This window comes from Carex rostrata, chromosome 5 (genome assembly GCF_964058835.1).
Source record: "Carex rostrata chromosome 5, lpCarRost1.2, whole genome shotgun sequence".
Classification (NCBI taxonomy): domain Eukaryota; kingdom Viridiplantae; phylum Streptophyta; class Magnoliopsida; order Poales; family Cyperaceae; genus Carex; species Carex rostrata.
The window spans coordinates 7645830-7664979 of NC_135922.1; the positions used below are offsets into that span (position 1 = coordinate 7645830).

The following is a 19150-nucleotide window of genomic DNA, read 5'->3' on the forward strand; positions in this document are numbered from 1 at the left end:
AAGCATGCTCTCTTGAAAAATTACTTACTAGGCCATCTCCAAAAAAAGTTGGATCTGAAGCTTCATCATTTTTAGAAAGAATTCAAGGAGATATATGTGGACCTATTACACTTCCATATGGACCGTTTAGATATTTTATGGTATTAATTGATGCATCAACACGCTGGTCAAATGTGAGTTTGTTAGAAACAATAAATGTTCTATTTGCCATACTATTAACACAAATTATCCAATTGAGAGCTAATTTCTGGATTATCAAATTAGAAGAATTCGGCTTCATAATGCATGTGCTTTTACTTCTCAAACCTTTAATAATTATTGCATGTCTATTAGAATTATGGTAGAACATCTAGTGGCCCATGTTCATACAGAAAACAGCCTGGAAGAATCGTTGATTAAAAGATTACAATTAATTACTAGACCATTACTCATGAGGTCTAGTTTACCGTTTTTCGCATGGGAACATGTCATATTACATACTGTTGCACTAGTTAGAATAAGACCAACTACTGATCATAAGTATTTCCCATACATAGCAATGGGTCTCTAGTGCTATATGATTCATTGGAAAGAGTGGTATGGTCATCTAGTACTAACTTGACAAGTATTACAAATGATATCAGTCCAATAGTGCAACTGAATGATTCAGGCAATCTTGTACTGAAAGATCTGATAAGTAATACTATCATATGGCAAAGCTTTGATCATCCAACAAACTCATTGATTGCTGGGATGAAACTTGGCAAGTACTTGACAACTGGATTTGAAACAGTTCTTTCTTCATGGAAAAGCAGCAGCAATCCATCAAAAGGGAACTATGTTGGATTTAATTCTATACAAAACTTTATTGCATATATAAACCCTAAATTGCCATGATCCTCTAGTGAACTCTAATATGAAATTTAAAGTTACCTTGATCCATAACCATGATCTTCCAGGGATGCACAATCACCGTTGATCACCGGAAGCCCTTAGATTTTCAAGTAATCCCTCTCAAGTCCGATGGAGAGAGCGAGAGAGGCGGCAGCAGTAACGTTCTCTTGCGCACAAGAAGAGATACCCGATACCCGTTTCAAGTTCTTAACTTAAACTCTCCTTCATAACCATTCTATATCAATCTCTGTTCTCTCTATTTTACTGTAGAGAGAGAGTGGAGAGAATAACAGATAGAGCCGTATGTGTTCTGAATAATCATCAATAGGTGCTTACAAACCCATATATCATTAAGAAAAAGAATAGGCACCTATTCAATTTCAATTAATCATGAATGATCTGGATCCTCTCTGATTATCATATAAAAGAGGTGCCCTTTGTTTAATTAATTAATTAATTAATCAATCTTATTTTTCTTATTAGATCTGTAGCCTATTTTTTATTGGATCCTTAGCGGGTCTAAATTCAGAACTTGTTTTATTGGATATTTCATTATTTACGGAATATTGTCATATTTGATTGTGTTCCCTAGGGACCAATAGCATAATTGTATTATTACCAAACTTTATATAATTTAGACCATCACTAAATCATAAAGTTATTAATATGCATTCTACACATTAAAGGCCCCACTTCTCATGACACATATTGAATTCGATAAATAATACTTAATTTGATCACTTCATAACGGGTCTAATTTTGACAGTCTATTATTCAATATATATTTATATTACATATAAGCCCACCCCACATATGTTGTAATTAATTGAAATTAATTCCAACAAACTACGCGAGCAAGATGGACACTCAAGGTGCAGAGTTGGTCTTATGGGACCATGATCAAATTAGGTTCAGAACTGGAATGTGGAACGGGATATATTTTAGTGGGATAACCCTGATGTTAAGTTCTCGTGATATGTTTACGTTCTTGTTTATGCGGGATAAAGATGAGGTGTCATATGGATTTGAGGCTAAATCAACCCCAATTTTGTCACAGTTATTCCTGAATGTTACTGGTATAATACAGCGGTTGGTTTGGTTACCAGATCAAAAGAGATCGAATGAGTCCTGGTCAAGACCAAAAGATGAGTGTGATTACTTTGGGAAATGTGGTGCTTTTAGTATATGTCAGCGTGATAGTATCACCACTTGTACTTGTCTCAGAGGATTTGAGGTAGCGACACAAACCGAGTGGAACATGAGAGATTATTCAGGAGAGTGCAAACGAAGAACCCCAGTAGGATGTACTGGTACCAGTGATGGGTTTTATGCGCTGAAAGGGGTGGAGTTACCATATTCCCATAATACTACTGCAGATGCTAATATATATAAGTGTTGAGGAGTGCAGGAGGAGATGCTTGCTGAATTGTTCATGCTTGGCTTATTCCCCTTCAGATATAAGGGAAAAAGGAGGAGATGTCATTGGTGGGCTAGACATCCTACATGTGAAGGTTTCAAAGTCAGAATTGGGTACAAATATTTTTCTTTGTATTTTAATTTTTAATTATCAAGTAACTAATTATGGAAGAAAAGTATTTGAGGAATTGTCCAGATGTGAAAGCAACAAATCTTAATAGAAAATGTCTGGATGTCAATATAGAGTTCTGAAGCAGATAGAATTGCTACTATTTTCTTTTAATGAATTGTTGCTCTTCTATTGAAGGAAAAAAGAAATCGGGATTTCATAAGTGCCTCTATAAATGCAGGAGCAAGTAACAAAAGCTGGCAATAATAATCGGAACAATAACAACCATTGTAATATCATTGCTTTTAATATGCTTATATGGATATCTACTCAGGAGGAAGAAGATGAGATCTACAAAAAAAGGTAAACAGATTGTGCAAATCAAATTTACTGGTGCTTTGTGATCTCTAACCTTCATAATTTGTATATAAATTATATTTTGTACAGATAAAACTAAAAAAAAGTCCCTGGCACAAAATGACTCGTTCGAAGGTACAGACCTCCCTCTTTTTGACAGGGAGACAATTTTGCAAGCCACTAACAATTTTTCAATAACAAATGAAGTAGGACAAGGCGGTTTTGGAATTGTCTACAAGGTATTCATTTTATCTAAATCTTGCTCATGTTCTGCTTAAAGAAGACTTCTGACGATCTGTTGTTTTTTTTTTTGTTAAGTCTCTCATATTAAAATATTTTGGATGTCGATGCAAGAAAGACATCTGAAATCAAAGATAGATGTAAAGTTTATTTCTGTTAAAGCATACTGAAGAAGTTAACTAGTTATTAATCAAAATGATAACTTACTATATATTAGGGCAAGCTCCCTTGTGGCCAAGAAATTGCAGTGAAACGGCTTTCCATGAATTCATCACAAGGATTGAACGAGTTAATGAATGAAGTTATGCTGATTTCCAGGCTACAACATAGGAATCTTGTTAAACTCCATGGATGTTGCACTGACAACAACGAGCGAATATTAATCTACGAGTTCATAACCAACAAAAGTTTAGATTTCTTCATATTCAGTATGCAACGTACAAATATTAAGTGATTTCATAACATTATTGATTAATTGTTTCCGATATTTTATCATTTATCAATTTATAATACCCAATGCAACTATTGATCATTTCAACGGTAACCTACAAATCTTACCCAGTCAAATTGAAGTTGTTTATAATTCATCGGAACTTGCAACAGATAGAGAGAAGCGTGCCTGATTGAGTTGGTGAACAAGATTGGAAATAGTAACAGGGATTGCAAGAGGGCTTCTCTGTTGAAAATTAATTCAAATTGATTAAAGCATGTACAAATAAGTTTTTAACCGCATAAAAACTGCATTGGTTATTTTGGGCATTGGTTATTTTAAGCATAGTTATTGTCGGACTAGTTAGCGTAGTGGTTAGTTATTTTTAGCATGTTGTGTAGTGGGTGCTTAATTTAGGGAAGTTGTGGGTGTTTATTTTAGGAACATTGTATTGCTTTAAATACTGTAGAACTCTATGTAATTGAGTAAGAGAGAAAGGAAATAAAGCGTTGTTTCTATTCAGAAAAATATTCTTCTCTCTTCAATCCTTTGCATACTGGCACAAAGCAGTGCAGTATTGCTGAGTTTATCCCAACAAAATGATATCAGAGCCGATGGTTCGGTGGGCAAGCAATTGAAGGCAAAGTCAAGTTGCAATTGATGGTAGAGTTGATTGTTGTGCAACCTTGAAGAATTGGGGCTTTTTCAATGGCAGAAAACAGCAGCATCTTGGTGAATGTGACGCAACCAGCAATTCCTTTCTTCAAAGGCGAGAATTATGAGTTTTGGGGTATCAAGATGTCGACCTTGTTCAAGTCACATGGTCTATGGGACTTGATAGCAAATGGAGTTCCTAATCCAGATCCTAATCCGCAAGAAAATCAGAAAAGAGATGCAAGGGCACTATTCTTCATCCAACAAGCAGTGCATGACACCATCTTCTCGAAAATTGCAGTAGCCACCAATGCAAAGGAGGCGTGGACAACCCTGAAAACAGCATTTCAAGGGAGTACTCGAGTCATGGCAATCAAACTTCAAGGCCTACGCAGGGACTTTGAAACATTGCAGATGAACAAGGAAGAATCTGTGCAAATTTTTCTTTCAAGAGTACAAGGGGTGGTCAACCAAATTCGAGCATTTGGAGACACCATGGAAGAGAAGACGGTGGTGGCGACGGTGTTAAGGAGCCTAACACCCAAGTTTGATCATGTAGTTGCAGCAATTGAAGAGTCCAAAGATCTAGCAACCTACACCTTCGATGAACCAATGGGATCACTGCAGACCCATGAAGCAAAGTTCATATCAAAGGAGAAAGGCGATGAAAAGGCGTTCTACGGAAAGGGGGAGTCCTCTCAAGGCAGAAGTGGACGTGGCCATTGTAGATTTGGCGGGTTTGAGTTTCAGCATGACAAAAAGATGTATCTAGTGCTTCCAGCAGAAGAGATATGGTTGTGTGCAAGCCGATTGTTTCAGAAAACAGAGGGAAGAACAGAAAGCAAGCTGTGAAGAAGAAAGGCAAGAGCAATCCATGCTTTTCATGGCATATACAGAAGGTGGAAGGCAAAGATCCACAATCTTTGAAGAAGCAGTAGGAAATGAAACATGGCATCAAGCATTACAAGAAGAATTGGTAGCAGCAAAATGGAGATCAAGCGTGCAAGTTCTGAAGAACAGAAGGTTGACATTTTATTGAAGGCATTGCCAAGAGAAAAGCTTGAAGAATTCAGAATCAAACTTGATATAATCAATTTTGAATTAAGGGGGAGTGTTGAAAATTAATTCAAATTGATTAAAGCATGTACAAATAAGTTTTTAACCGCATAAAAACTGCATTGGTTATTTTGGGCATTGGTTATTTTAAGCATAGTTATTGTCGGACTAGTTAGCGTAGTGGTTAGTTATTTTTAGCATGTTGTGTAGTGGGTGCTTAATTTAGGGAAGTTGTGGGTGTTTATTTTAGGAACATTGTATTGCTTTAAATACTGCAGAACTCTATGTAATTGAGTAAGAGAGAAAGGAAATAAAGCGTTGTTTCTATTCAGAAAAATATTCTTCTCTCTTCAATCCTTTGCATACTGGCACAAATCAGTGCAGTATTGCTGAGTTTATCCCAACAAAATGATATCAGAGCCGATGGTTCGGTGGGCAAGCAATTGAAGGCAAAGTCAAGTTGCAATTGATGGTAGAGTTGATTGTTGTGCAACCTTGAAGAATTGGGGCTTTTTCAATGGCAGAAAACAGCAGCATCTTGGTGAATGTGACGCAACCAGCAATTCCTTTCTTCAAAGGCGAGAATTATGAGTTTTGGGGTATCAAGATGTCGACCTTCCTTTCTTCAAACAGCATCCTCTTGCTTCTAGATTTTGGTATTTTAATTTCCGCTATTTTGCATTTTCTGTTATGTTTACAGGTGGCCGTTGGGTCACCATTATTCCCAACCCTGAATCATTCTAAAACCTACCAGATATAAACCTTCTCTGCAGAGACGGGTAAAGATATTGAGTTCATTCAGCACACCTGTGCTCCTGTGCTGCATGAAGATATTGCATTAGGACTGTATTGCTCCTGTGTTGTATGAAGCCAAATCAGCCCTGCTAATATCGTTACCTGGTCGCTCTACAATTATTTGTAATTTGGATCGGCCTTTGATTCCCAACAAGTTAACGGAAGCTCAACAATGTAAAATCTAAAACCTAATAGCCCCAAGTCCCATTTAAAATGTTTTTTCAAAGAAAATGACCTCTCTTTTGCACAAGTGCAAATGACAAAAATGTCCTTGTTCTTTCAATTAAATTACCAGATTAATCCAATAGATAGATGCCCCGCAGAATTTTCAACATGATCAGATGGCCTATCATGGCACATCAATACTGCACCAGTCATCTCAATTGTACCAGTCATGGCACATTTATGAATAAATTATGAATGAGCACCAATTTACCCCTAGAGATCAATAAATTATTAAAAGGCCCATAGTTGTTAGAAATATATGGAATTCTAAATGATGGTTTTCACTTTTCCGTATATGTCAGATATCAATTTACAAGATTACAGCAAGTGGTAATAAGAGAGGAGAATAATTATGTAATTCAATGCCATTGCTGGATAAGGAAAAAGAAAAAAAAAAATTTAGGCTTGCTCTGTATTTGTCTGGAAAACCCATGAAAGAGCGAAGAGAATGATGGGTTCAATTTTGGGCCCAGAAATGAGACCTAATATTTTTATTTAACTAATAAAGCAAACTAAAATTAGGAAATGACAACTGCGTGGTAAAGTCTTTATATTTTGTCTGTTCGCATATAAATCAAGGCCTCAGATTTATGCGTCTGCTTGTATTCGTTCAGCTGAATAACGCCATTCTTATTGAACTGCCAAACACCTGCCATTGTTCCTCTCTCTCTCTCTCTCTCTCTCTAAAGATAATATGGCAGGTGTAAGAGAGTACTTGGTGGTGGTGGCACGGATTGCTCAATTTGGGGGTACATAGCCCAAGGGTGCTAAGCCACCTCATGATTTTGAAAGTTTTAATTACGCAAGTTGAAATTTAATTGAATTTCTTTTTTTTTTACTTTGTATATACTTCAGCCCCTCATAAAAGTATTAAATGTGTGTTTGTTGTTTAGTGGTTTAGGCTCTATTTTATACGTCTTGGGTTCAAATCCTATGAACTACAAATTAATAATTATGCATATTAAGTTCTCAGTCCCTCTATATATGTAGATTTTCTAGTTCAAATAGGGAGATGGAATGATTAAATGCATGACAATGATGCATGTTGTGTAGGATTGGAACAAATTTTTTATATGTTTGGTATATATATGCTTCAAGTTTAGTGAAGGTAAATTATGTTTGCTCAATTGGACAAGCTTGCCAAACTCGCCTACATTTTAAAAACATTTTCTTATGTTTTTCATGTGAGAGATTACATATTCAAAATTCTAACTGAAGAATTTTTTTTTGTAAATTAATATAAGAGTATTGTTTGAATTGACTCTCCAATTAGAGGTGTTCAAATGACCGGTTCAGTTAAAACCCGAATTAAAATGACAAAAACAAAAATTTCATTCGGTTTTATAAAATCTATCTGAACTAGCTGAATTAATCTTGTTAACCGAATAAAAGAACTGAAATAAATTGGTATGTTTGATTGAACCGAAATAAGAGAGGTTAAAACTCAATAAATACAAGTACATTTAATAATCATAAAAATAAATATCAAGATATATATCAGTCGAGCTAAAATTAGAGAGATTAAACTGATTCCAATATATAAAAAAGAAGTAACTCAAATTAATATAAAATAAATTCCGGTTTGTTTATTAGTTAAACCAAATAAAATATAAAAAATCAAAGTAATTCAAAATTTTAATTGAACCAAACCATTTAAACCGCAAAACCGAACTATTTAATTCAAAGTTTGATAGTTGAATTGAAAATCAAATAAATCATATCCAATAAACACCCTTACTCCCACCCCTCTCCTTAAAAAAAGCACGAGGACATATATGTCATACTAATATTCCATGAAACACTATCATCATTTTTTTTTTGATAAATTAACAAGAATTGGTTCTTAGCTTATAACACTAGCTAGAGCTTATTCCAAAGGAACAATGCCAACTAAAAGAGAAGTTAGCTTATAAGATATGCTCAACCTTCTTTAGTTATATTACGGTTTTTAATAATAAAACGTGCATGCGCTTTGTGTGTATATATTTTATTCACAAGAGATAGGTTATTTTACGGTAGGTGAAGAATTCGTTTAATTTTATTTAATCATCTTCTAAAAGTCTGGGATTGCCTTTTCTTTTTGTGTGTGTGTGTGTCTGGGTAGGGGGGGGGGGGGGGGGGGGGGGGTGAGTATCTAAGGTACATCAAAATTGTGAGTTTTGTTTTGACACGAATATTAAAAAAAACACCCCGAACGATCATACCAATTGAGTTCAGATTCTAATCAAACGGTTGAGATCTAACATCAAAATTTAATTGAGGATCAACCTTTGATCTACTCACGAAAATAATGTTCTCTGTATGAAAAGTTGCATATTTGAAATCCAAACAGAAATTTCTTGTGAATATTAAATAGTTGGATCAATTGATATTTATCCTTTACTAAAAAAACCTCAAATTCTGAATTAATTCAGAGAATCACTCGAGGTAGGTGTTTTTGGGGCAATGAAAAACAATTGAAATGGATCTTTCATGCGGCTTTCATGTATCACCAATGTGAAAAAAAATTATTATCTAATGTCAAGAGTTGATAATTCACTCTAGCTAGTTACTCTCGAATTATACATGGCAGTGATAATATTTTTATTTTGTGACAAATAATTTATTTTAAGTATGAAATGACTAAAATATTATTAAATGTTTACGGTATACAAACATATATATGTTTAATGGTTTATTAATTGGGAAAAATAGTATTCTTTTTTTAATTGTAGGTGCTTTATTAAATATTCATAATACATGAGATGTTTCATTTAAACTTATTTAGTTTTAATTTTTGCTTTCGTGTGTGTGTGTGTGTATATATATATATATATATATATATATATATTTGTAGGAAAAATATATTTGTATGATTTTTTCTTTGTACATGAAAGATAACGAACGTTATATAGGGCTGAAAACGGGATCCGAATTATCCGCTATGAATCCGATCCGTATTCGGATGAAATTTGAATTCGGATAAACGGATCCGGATATATTTATAATGTGAAGAAAACATCCAAATTCAGATACTGAGTGATAAACGGAGTGGATATCCGGTTCTATTCGGATCCGAAAGCTACTTACCAGCGCTGCTGCAGCTGAAGCGGTAATATCCGTGAACCCGTTTTCTTTTGAGGCATTTTGCTTTTTGCTCGTAGATATCCTGTTTCTGTGTTCACGTGGGATGTCAGATGAAGGACAGAGCAGGGGTCCTTGGCCTATTAAGGCCTCAATATATACTTTAATTTAAATTGTGGGACTAATTTTATCTTGGAACAGGAGCAATTTCTATTGCACACAATGGAGAAAATGAATGGATTATCTCCAATCTAGTTGTAAGGTTTTGTCCTATGATTTTGTAATTTAATAAATTTGGTCTGGGCCATGAAAGTTTATATTTTCTTTTTCTTTTTTTGCATTACAAAACAAAAGTCGGTTTTGAATATATATAATATTTGATTGAATTATTCATATAAGTCAATTATCCGACAATTATTTGTTTCGTATTTGTATTCAAATCCGTATTCGTAGATTATCCGCTCCGTATCCGTATCCGTATTCGTTTAAGGCGAATTTGATTTTAAATTTTGACATATGTTTACTATTCGTATCCGCTCATTGAAAAATGGATACAGATTTTGTATCAACATTATCCGCTCCGAATCCACTCCATTTTCACCCCTAACGTTATGATGTAAAAATTATTATTACTAGTTTAAAATGATATTTAAAATTGTGATGTATAAATTAATCAAGGATATTATGATCATTTTCATCCCTAAAATTGAGAATTAAATAGTAATTAATTGTTATAATTAAAATTTAAAAGTCAACCTTATTAGGACTAAAGACTGAGTTATTGTTATTTAATCTATGTAGACGCATCACTCATAAAGTAGACAGGTTTCAATGGTTCAGATTTGTCATTTCAAACCAATTTAATGAGTTTTTGACTTGAGTTCACCAAGGAACTTGGTGAAATTAAGAACACCCTAGTTCTACTCATTTTACTTCTTCTTTTTTATAGATAATATTTTATTATTCGTTATAATATTCAGATGGAAAAAATAATTTGTAAATAATATAAAGGTTCTCATGTTAGACATACGCTGAAACAGATAATAAAACATAAAATATTCCTAAAATTCGCAAATATTATTTCTATAGAAAATGCTTTGTTTAATTGTCTCCCACGATACTGACCAGGGTTCGATTCCCTGGATGCGCATTTTTATTTCTATTTTCTTTGCTTTATAGTCTTTTTGTGTTAAAATTGCAGGTATTCTATTAATAAAAAATAAAATAAAAAAATATCGGGAAAGAGTATGTTTTGCTGGAAAATCAAAATCTAGGAAAAACGGGATGGTAATTTATCCCATCTAGCTACAATGTTTGGATGAGATAAATCATCCCGTCCAGATTAGTCATGCTCTGCTAATTTCACTAAACAGAAAAATTTATCCCGTCCAAGATATTTTTATTTTTTTAAGTTAAATCGCTAACTAGGATCAAGAAGACACTGTAGCTGGACGGAATAAACTATCATTTTTTAGATAAATAAAATCACTACTTTTGAATGGGTCAAAATCTTTAAATCAGGTGATAATCTACATACCTACCTAGAAAAAGAGTAAATTTTTTTAAAATGTAAATTTTGGTTCGATGTTCATTTCATATGAAGATCATGTTGAGTGATTTGGATCGACTCATTAAACTTTAATCTCATTTTTGTCAGAACACTTTTTTAGAAAAACACAAACACCAAATTTAAAAGACCATTTATTATTTTTGGTAAACGGTTAAAAGGGTATCATTGACACCCCTACATGTGTATGAGTGATTCATGTCAATTTTCATTTTGTCCAGCATCTTTTCTTCATCTATTTTTTTTTTTTATAATTTATTATGCTTTTCTTCTATCCTCTTTCGGATAATTATATACTTGGAGTCTAAACTAACAGTAATCATTATGTTTTGTCTAAAACTATGAACTTTTTATTTATTTTTTTAAAATAGAGTATTTAATATTACAACCAGAAATATACTCAGAACAATGATAAAAGAAATCATTCATCATGTTACATAAAAAAAAATAACATCAATCCATGGAAAATAAAAAGAGTACAATTAAAATTAAATAAAAATGAAAAGTACGGACTATAGAAAATAAAACATAACAAACAAGAAAATAGGAAAATTTGAACAACCTCGGAACAACAAACTGAAAAGGGCAACTTCCAATCATTGAGACTCAAAATCTAACCGTTCGTCTTTACTTGCATTCTCTCGTGTAGTCTCCTTTTATTGTTCTGCGTACTGAACCCTGCAATAATTACGAGTAGAACAATTAATTACAATGAAAATAATAGAAAAGTATATATGAGCAGCAATCAAGTAAAGAAATGTTAATTACAACCAAAGATCAGCATGAGGTCTCACTTTTCTATACGCACAAATGGGATATGGTGAATTTTGTGTAGATCTTTATCTCCTTGCATAGATTCGCGTAGCTCACGTGAGGGTTTAATTACTACTAACTCTTGAAGAGTCGGCACCTTTTGTAGTTCGGGAAGTGTGTTAAGCCTCTTACATTCATTAATTCTGAGGTGACGAAGGACAGGCATAGCTCCCTCTTTTATGTCCCAATGACATAGATATAACAGCAAATTGATCCTCAGTTTTTCGAGGTTACGAAACCCTCCGGTTGAACAAATCAACTTAGTTCCCACATATGAGTATTCGCCTAAATGAAGTATCCTGAGGCTCAGCAGCTTCTCCAATATGGGCATTGGATCTTCCTTAAGCTTAGACCATTGGAGCGTCAATTTGGTTAGGTTCGGTGGGAACATCTCAACACTTGGAACACATATATCTCTCATCCACTCTCCTTGGAGATATAGATTTTGTATCTTCCCATGACAAGGTAAGTCTATTGTACCACCAAATGGTAGCAACCCACTTCCCAACCCACTTCCCGCTAGAATACCGAAGTAGACCAACCGTTCGGTCTTTCTCAGCACAGCCTCGATGTTTTGCCACATTTGTAGAGCCCTTTCATTATCTATACTCCCTTGAAAGCAAATCACTAATGTACGTAAGTTGATACAACATGCTAATTCCACTATTTTTGTCTCTATACGCACATACTTGAGTGTTTGTAGATTTGTATGTTGATCCCATTTTAAATGGAAATCGAAACCCCAGTTACCATATACATGTTTTAAGGTTGGAATTAGGACATCCAAAACAATAGTGCCTTCCTCAGGATATGACCCCTTTAAATCAATGGTTTCTAGATTATAGAAGGAAAACTTCTTAAATAAATCCTTTGGAATCTGACAGTCTCTTAAACCCAAATACCTCAAATGTACCAAGCCCTTCGGCCACTGACTCTGGGTGAATTTTCTCATATCTACACTCTGCAAGGTTAACACTCTAAGTAGACTAAAACCACAATAATTTAATTTGTTGAAGCCACAATCCTTTGATGAATATCGTCCAAAATCAAAACTGAGTAAAGAACGAGTGTTTTCTGAATAAACACCATCCTGCGTGAGAGTGCAAAATTGCAGTGCTGCACGACGTGGCTTTATAGCAAGTAGCTGGTTAACATCTTCGCCTTCCTTTGAAAATACGGTGAAGAAGTTCTCCTCTTTGGCTTTGGCGATAGCCAAATCTCGTAGAAGATCGTGCATACTACAGTATTTACAATAGCCGTTCCATGATTTTTTAGTAACTTGGATCAAGCACCTACAACAATTTTTTTCATACGAATTGACATCAAAGAAGTTGGAAAATATTTGTTTATAAATAAGTTGGTATTTCTTTAAGTCAAATTAAAATGAAAAATCATGACTATATTTTTCGTCCAAAGAAAGTTTTTATAATTGATGAATGCTCAGATATATATATAAAATTAGGTATTCCTTACGGAGGTCCCACTAGGATTACCGATATGCGGTGATAGAAATATAAAATATATTTAGGAAACTGCAAATGCTGAAATAATTATTATAAAAATTCATACTCAGCTAATATATAAGTTACATATAAATTTGGTTTGAGTTAGATATATTATATATGTTACATTATAAACAGGCATTGAAAAATATTTGATCGGGTTTTATATTAACTGAAAGTTTGAGGTATTAAAGCCTACGGGCATCCCCTTCAAAAAAAAAAAAAAAGTTTGAGGTATGTCAGATGATACGGACTACGTTGATGTGAGAGAAATTTCTAAAAGTAACTGTTTTGACCTTCTTTAATCAAAAAAAGAAGGAAGCAATAGTAAGGAGACATGGCATCACAATCACACATGCGATGCATCTCATCTTCAAAAAAATTGTGACGCAATTCTTACCTTCAAGTTACTGTTTACCGAACAAAAATATTGGTTATTTATTTATTTAACTTTTTTTAGAAGCAACTTGCCATTTATTTGAACCAGACGATAAAAAAAAAAAAAATAGCCAGCGTAATTTTGAGAAAAAAAAATCAAAATCGTTTCTAAAATACTTGGCCTACTTGCAGAAATTTTTTTAATTTAATATCTTTTTCTGATTTGTTTATCAAGTGTGAACAGGTATACCTTCCAATAACTTTAGTAAAGTTTGAGACTTTTGTCAGTAAAGATGTTTAAGTAAAGCGTTCTTGAAAGCTTGGATTTGGCAATAAAATAGTAAAAAAAAAAAAAAAGTAGTCATTACCAGTTTACTAAGTAAGCGGTCAAAAGAACCTTTGAGAAAACCCAATAATTAATTACAACACCTAGACAAGCAAAAAGACAATATATATATAAGCCAACCCATCCGTTAGAAAGGATTTTTTTTTATTTATAGAAAATATTATGAAATAAGAGAGAAAGATCAAGAGTTTCTCAGCTTTTTCATGCATATATAGAAGGATGAAATTTACCGATCAAAATTTTAGATTGATAAAAATTTCACCGATCCAAAGATTTTAATTTTTAGATCATTGGTTTGAGTTACAAATGAGAAGAGTGAATAGAATTTTTATTTTTAGAAATTATTATTAAATAATATAGAAAAATATATGGAATACCTTAGAATTTGGATGTACTAGAAGAATTGGGATCAATGATCCATATCCAAAGTTTGGACCAAGATTAATGGACCGGAATTTTTAATCAGCTTTATTATCCAAACATATTTCTCTTTGCTTCAAAATTTCTCCATATCAGATTGTGTTTGGAGATCAAATTTTACATTTTTTTGAAAAAATTTCACTATTTGTTTAGAAATTTCAAAACCGGATTTTAACATGGTAAAAATTATAATAAAAAATAATAAAAAGCATTCAAAAACACTATTTTAAAAAATTCTTAAAAAATAGTAAAATAATTCAAAAAAATGTAAATTTTGGCCTCCAAGCACATTCTAATATGGAGAACATGTTGAGTGCTTCAAATTGATTATTTAGACATTAAAAATGCAAAAATAACATATAAACATATGTCCTCATATGCTAATACAAGTAAAGTAGTCAACCTCTCTATCAGCTTGCTTCACTCTTTTAAAATAAAATTTTGTCGGTTATAGATTTCTAGATCTACTATTATGTCTTGTTTAATTGGATGAAGGGGCAGAGGAAAAGTGGTAAGATGAGAGAAAATTTCATAAAAAGTTTTTATTTGATTGAAAATTTAATAGACAAAGACTTTATTCTTTTGAGTTACTGTAATCTTCTAAAGTTTTTTTATTTTTCTACCCTTCAAATTATAGTTTAACGGAAGAAAGCAAGATCAATCAAATATGAGAATAAAATACAAACTATATCGATCCTTGACCTCCCGTTTTCTTCACCTCCGGGTGGGTGTTGTCATTGTCATTTTATTACTTAATTTTCTAAGCCATTAATTTATGTTAGTATGTATTCAGATCTCTTCCTCGTTATTCATTGAATTTCAATTTAATTGTAGTTTCCAGTTAAATTATGAATATTATTGTAATTTTTCAAAAACTCCCATTAAAAATATTTTTTTATAAAATATGTTGGTTCATAAGAATATTTTTTAACAAAATATTTTTCAAAAAAATCTCTAGAGAAAATTTTATCTACCTATGAATAGTCTATAATCTGAATTGATTTATTTACGGCAGTCCACAACCCGCTAATCATACCAATAAATTAAAATTCAGCTATATACGTCCCTGCGTAAGCTTATTATTTTTAGCCTTTGAATTCACTAATTATTACCATTTGGAGTTTTCCACACACATTCGGAAACTGCATTTGTATATTATATATACGTAGTATCGAATTATTTTCCTTTCAACACGGTCGTCTATTCTGCACACTAATAATTGTATAATATCTAGCTAAATGTTAAAAATATCTATGTATTAAGAGATTCCAACTAATTGCTTATATAGCACCAACATATATAACAGAAATAATATCTTACAAATTAAGTATTTGTATGAGGTACAATCCTTGACCTTTATGCATTAAAAGATACCAAATTTCATGCAAATATTCTTAATAATACTAAAATAAAATTTGTTTGGTATTATATATCCTTGATCAGGTGTGTACAAGACAGTGATTGAATTTAGTGGAGTCGTTAGAAAAGAATAATGTTGGATTAAATCTACTGATAAGTAGCTTAAAAAATTGAACTGAAAAAGGATATACCTTTGTACTAGCTCTTCAAGACATTTCTCCGCTCGGTCCTTTATTGTTCTAGCACTATCTTTCGATATGAACCCTTCAGCCATCCACATGCTTGTAACGTGCTCTCCCGAAATCTTATGATCTTCTGGAAAAGAAGCAAAATAAAGAAAACATGATTTGAGTTGATAAGGCAAGTCTTCATAACTCATGGCTAGAACCTGCGAGCACTTCTTCCCATCTTCATCGTGCCAATTCATGGTCTCCTCAGTTGTATTCCAGGCAGTATAGTTGCCATCTCTCCTTGACAGGATACCGCCTAGCACTACTAATGCTAAGGGTAGCCCCCCACATTTCTTTGTTAATCTTTTGGCAACTTCCAAGAGATCAGAAGGGTAATTCTCAGGTTGTATATGTTGTTGGAAAGCCTTTCTGAAGAGGAGAGCTAGACTCTCATCATCATTTAGGTAACGGAGTTCGTACGGATCTGTATTGCGATCTGCTGCTTTAGCAACATCAACAGATCTGCTAGTAATGATTATGCGGCTCGCATTGTTCGGATCGGGTAATCCTATTTTCAATTGCTCCCAATCATGAACCCTCCACACATCATCAAGGATAATTAGGTACTTCTTGGAGGTCAAGGATTTCTGAAGCTCGGCCGGTAAATTCTCATCAGTTACGGGTGGATTTTTATTTTCCATTGTGGGTTCGATTGAGTAAAGAATTTTTCTGAAGATCTCATTTACATTGAACTTTTGAGAAATGGACACCCATGTGCGACAATTGAAATGCCGTCCCAGTTCCGCACTGTGGTTAGAAAAATGAATGGTTAGAAATGGACATTCATGTGTGACAATCGATATAAGTTTCTATTGAATGAAAATGCTGGATTTTGTTCACAATTAAAAAAATTTGTGGCAGGTTGCTCTTGGTATAACGATTACAAGCAAGGTAAATGATTGCTAATAGGAATGAATACTTGAAGTATTTCATCACTTCATGATCGAGAAAGGAAAAATAAAACCTAAACGAAGGATTAAATTTGGACAGTTGACTTCCTAAACAACTAGTTGGTTTCGGACTTAGCAATTTTCTTGTTTTAGATTCTTCCACACAAAAATTACGCACTTTACACACAACAACAAAAAAAAAAAAAGATTTTAGAAGAGAGAATGTGCACCTTTTGAACACTTTTTGGGCCAAGGTTGTCTTCCCGAGGCCACCAGTACCCACAATTGAGAGCACCATCCGCCTTGAAATTTTTGTTTCGCGCAGCTGCTCGATAATGTTGCGCTTGTCATCCTCAAGGCCCACAACTTCTGAATCATCAACATCAGTAGGTTTTGTTGGCCTAAAAGGTACCGGACTAATTTGTTCATTATCAGCACCCAGAATCGTAATTCCCAAGTCGATTAGAAGCTGAGAAATCTTTTTGAGATTCTCTGTGATTCCTTCGATCTCGCCACTCAGCTTCAGCTTCAGCTTGTTAATTTTGTAGGGTTTTTTTAACCACATACAAATTTTACGGTACCAGGGAGAACTTTTTGGATGGTTTTCTTCATTCTCAACCAGGAAGGTGTCAATCACATCTTCTATTCTGTGGGCAATGTCTCTGACTTGCTTAACCCACTCTTTTACCAATTCATTTTTGTTACTCTTTGAATCAGCATCTCTTAGATAAGCTTGGATCAAGCGAAGCTCCTTCTGCATCTGCTCGATCTGGCCACGCACAGCTTGCAGTTCCTGAGCTTTCTTCAGCAAGGCATCAGCAAGCTTTTGCAACACATAGCCCACAGCTGACTCTGCCATGTATTTCTGATTGTCGAGAGTGTCTTTCTATTTTCTTTTTTTTTTTTGGTTGCGTGTGTGTGTTGTGGGGGGGAGGGTGGGTGATTAAAAGTGAATTAGCTATGTGCTTGAGGTTGCTTGGTAGAGTTGCCTGAGTTGGTTATATATAGAGAGCTTTGTTGAAGTTTAAATTAGACCAAAAGGAAAAGATAAAGAATAACCTAGTGAACTGGCTCCGGGGCATTGTAGTTACTTGTATCTTTGGAATTAAAAGGAATGAAGAGATAGGCATCATTCTTTGCTTGTTTTAAATGATTGTTTTTCTTTTTCTTTGATTGATTCGTTGATACTGGAATAACAGATATTGGCATGTGAAGAGCACAGGTTCTTTTCTTCCAAGCTTGGGACTTGTATAAAAATAAAAAGATAAAGAAGAAACTAGCGTATTGGCTGCGTTGCATGTTAGTGTATCTTTGAAAGAGGAATAAAGAGGTAGGCCTCTTTCTTTCCTTTTTTTTTCTTTTGAAGAGCACAGGTTCTTTTCTTCCATGCTTGGCTCACGGTGTTTAAGCCAAGTTCAATATTAACCTCAGAATGGCTACCAAGATGAATGTTTGGCTTAGGTTGCAGGTTTTCTCTGCAAAATGTGTGATACTTGGTTTGAGAATAAACAAAGGAAACTTGTAGAGAAACCTAAGGGTTCCTTTTAAAAAAAATATATGTCGAAAAGGTATAGATTGAATAACACATGACTCAATGGTGGCTTAACCAAACAGTAAAATCAGACTAAACCATTAGATCATCGATTTTCAATGTTTCTTAAGTACATTAGAGATTGCATCTAACGGTTTGGATTGACTTCTTAAACTTTGAAAATTAAAAAACGACTTAGTTACATAGGACCTCAGGAACAATTAATTTGATATTAGCCACTTGATTTAAATTTAGACCTACAACCTGATTTGAATTCAAATCTAGGGTTTCATTTGATTTTTTTATTTATATTTTTGAATTGTACACGGTTCACTTTAAAAACCGCATAGGATTAAGTTTTTATACATGGTTTTACTTTAAAAACCGTATATGATGTATTTGGCGAAAAAAAAATGTGAAGTGTACTTGGCTTTTTATAAAAAATGTGATTTTTTATTTTGGTTGAAAACATAAAAACCTTAGGATTTTCTTGGTACTGAGCTCAAATTATTTGTTTTATTGTTAATTACCTTTGTGTTATTATGTAAAATTAGTATTGAATTTCTGTAACCCTCACATATATTGGTTGTTCTAGGGACTTGCATCCAATAAAAAGGAATACAAAGGGTGAGAGTTGCAAATTAATAAGTTCGTAATTAGATAATGTCAGAAAGACTAAATTGCATAATAGTAACATTTTATCAAACAATGAAGTTTGACAACATGTCTCACAGATTTATTCAAAGCCAATTTATTCCTTTAAAAAAAATAAAACAAAATGTCAGAATCCCATTTTTTGTATATTGGATTCTATATTTGTGCGATTATTGTAACTACAACACCATTTTATGTTAATAATTAATTTTTTTATTATATATATATATATGAGGAGGTAT

The 19150-nt window shown here is 33.4% G+C and overlaps 1 protein-coding gene, 1 long non-coding RNA gene and 1 pseudogene across 2 annotated transcripts; 1 reads left to right on the forward strand and 2 right to left on the reverse strand.

The window, feature by feature from the left end:
* The window catches only part of LOC144553791 (uncharacterized), an 87927-nt pseudogene that overhangs the window by 2578 nt on the left and 66199 nt on the right, over positions 1-19150 (reverse strand).
* On the forward strand, positions 2657-3344 carry LOC144554837 (uncharacterized). Its single transcript, XR_013511774.1, has 3 exons — positions 2657-2772; positions 2863-2994; positions 3213-3344. It is a non-coding gene; the product is annotated as an uncharacterized LOC144554837 (long non-coding RNA).
* LOC144554398 (disease resistance protein RPP8-like) lies at positions 11126-17665 on the reverse strand. Its single transcript, XM_078302720.1, has 4 exons — positions 16954-17665; positions 15795-16580; positions 11580-12890; positions 11126-11463 (listed from the first exon to the last, which is right to left on the reverse strand). The coding sequence occupies exons 1-4, from the start codon at positions 17580-17582 to the stop codon at positions 11442-11444; spliced, it is 2748 nt and encodes a 915-aa protein (XP_078158846.1). The 5' UTR covers positions 17583-17665; the 3' UTR covers positions 11126-11441.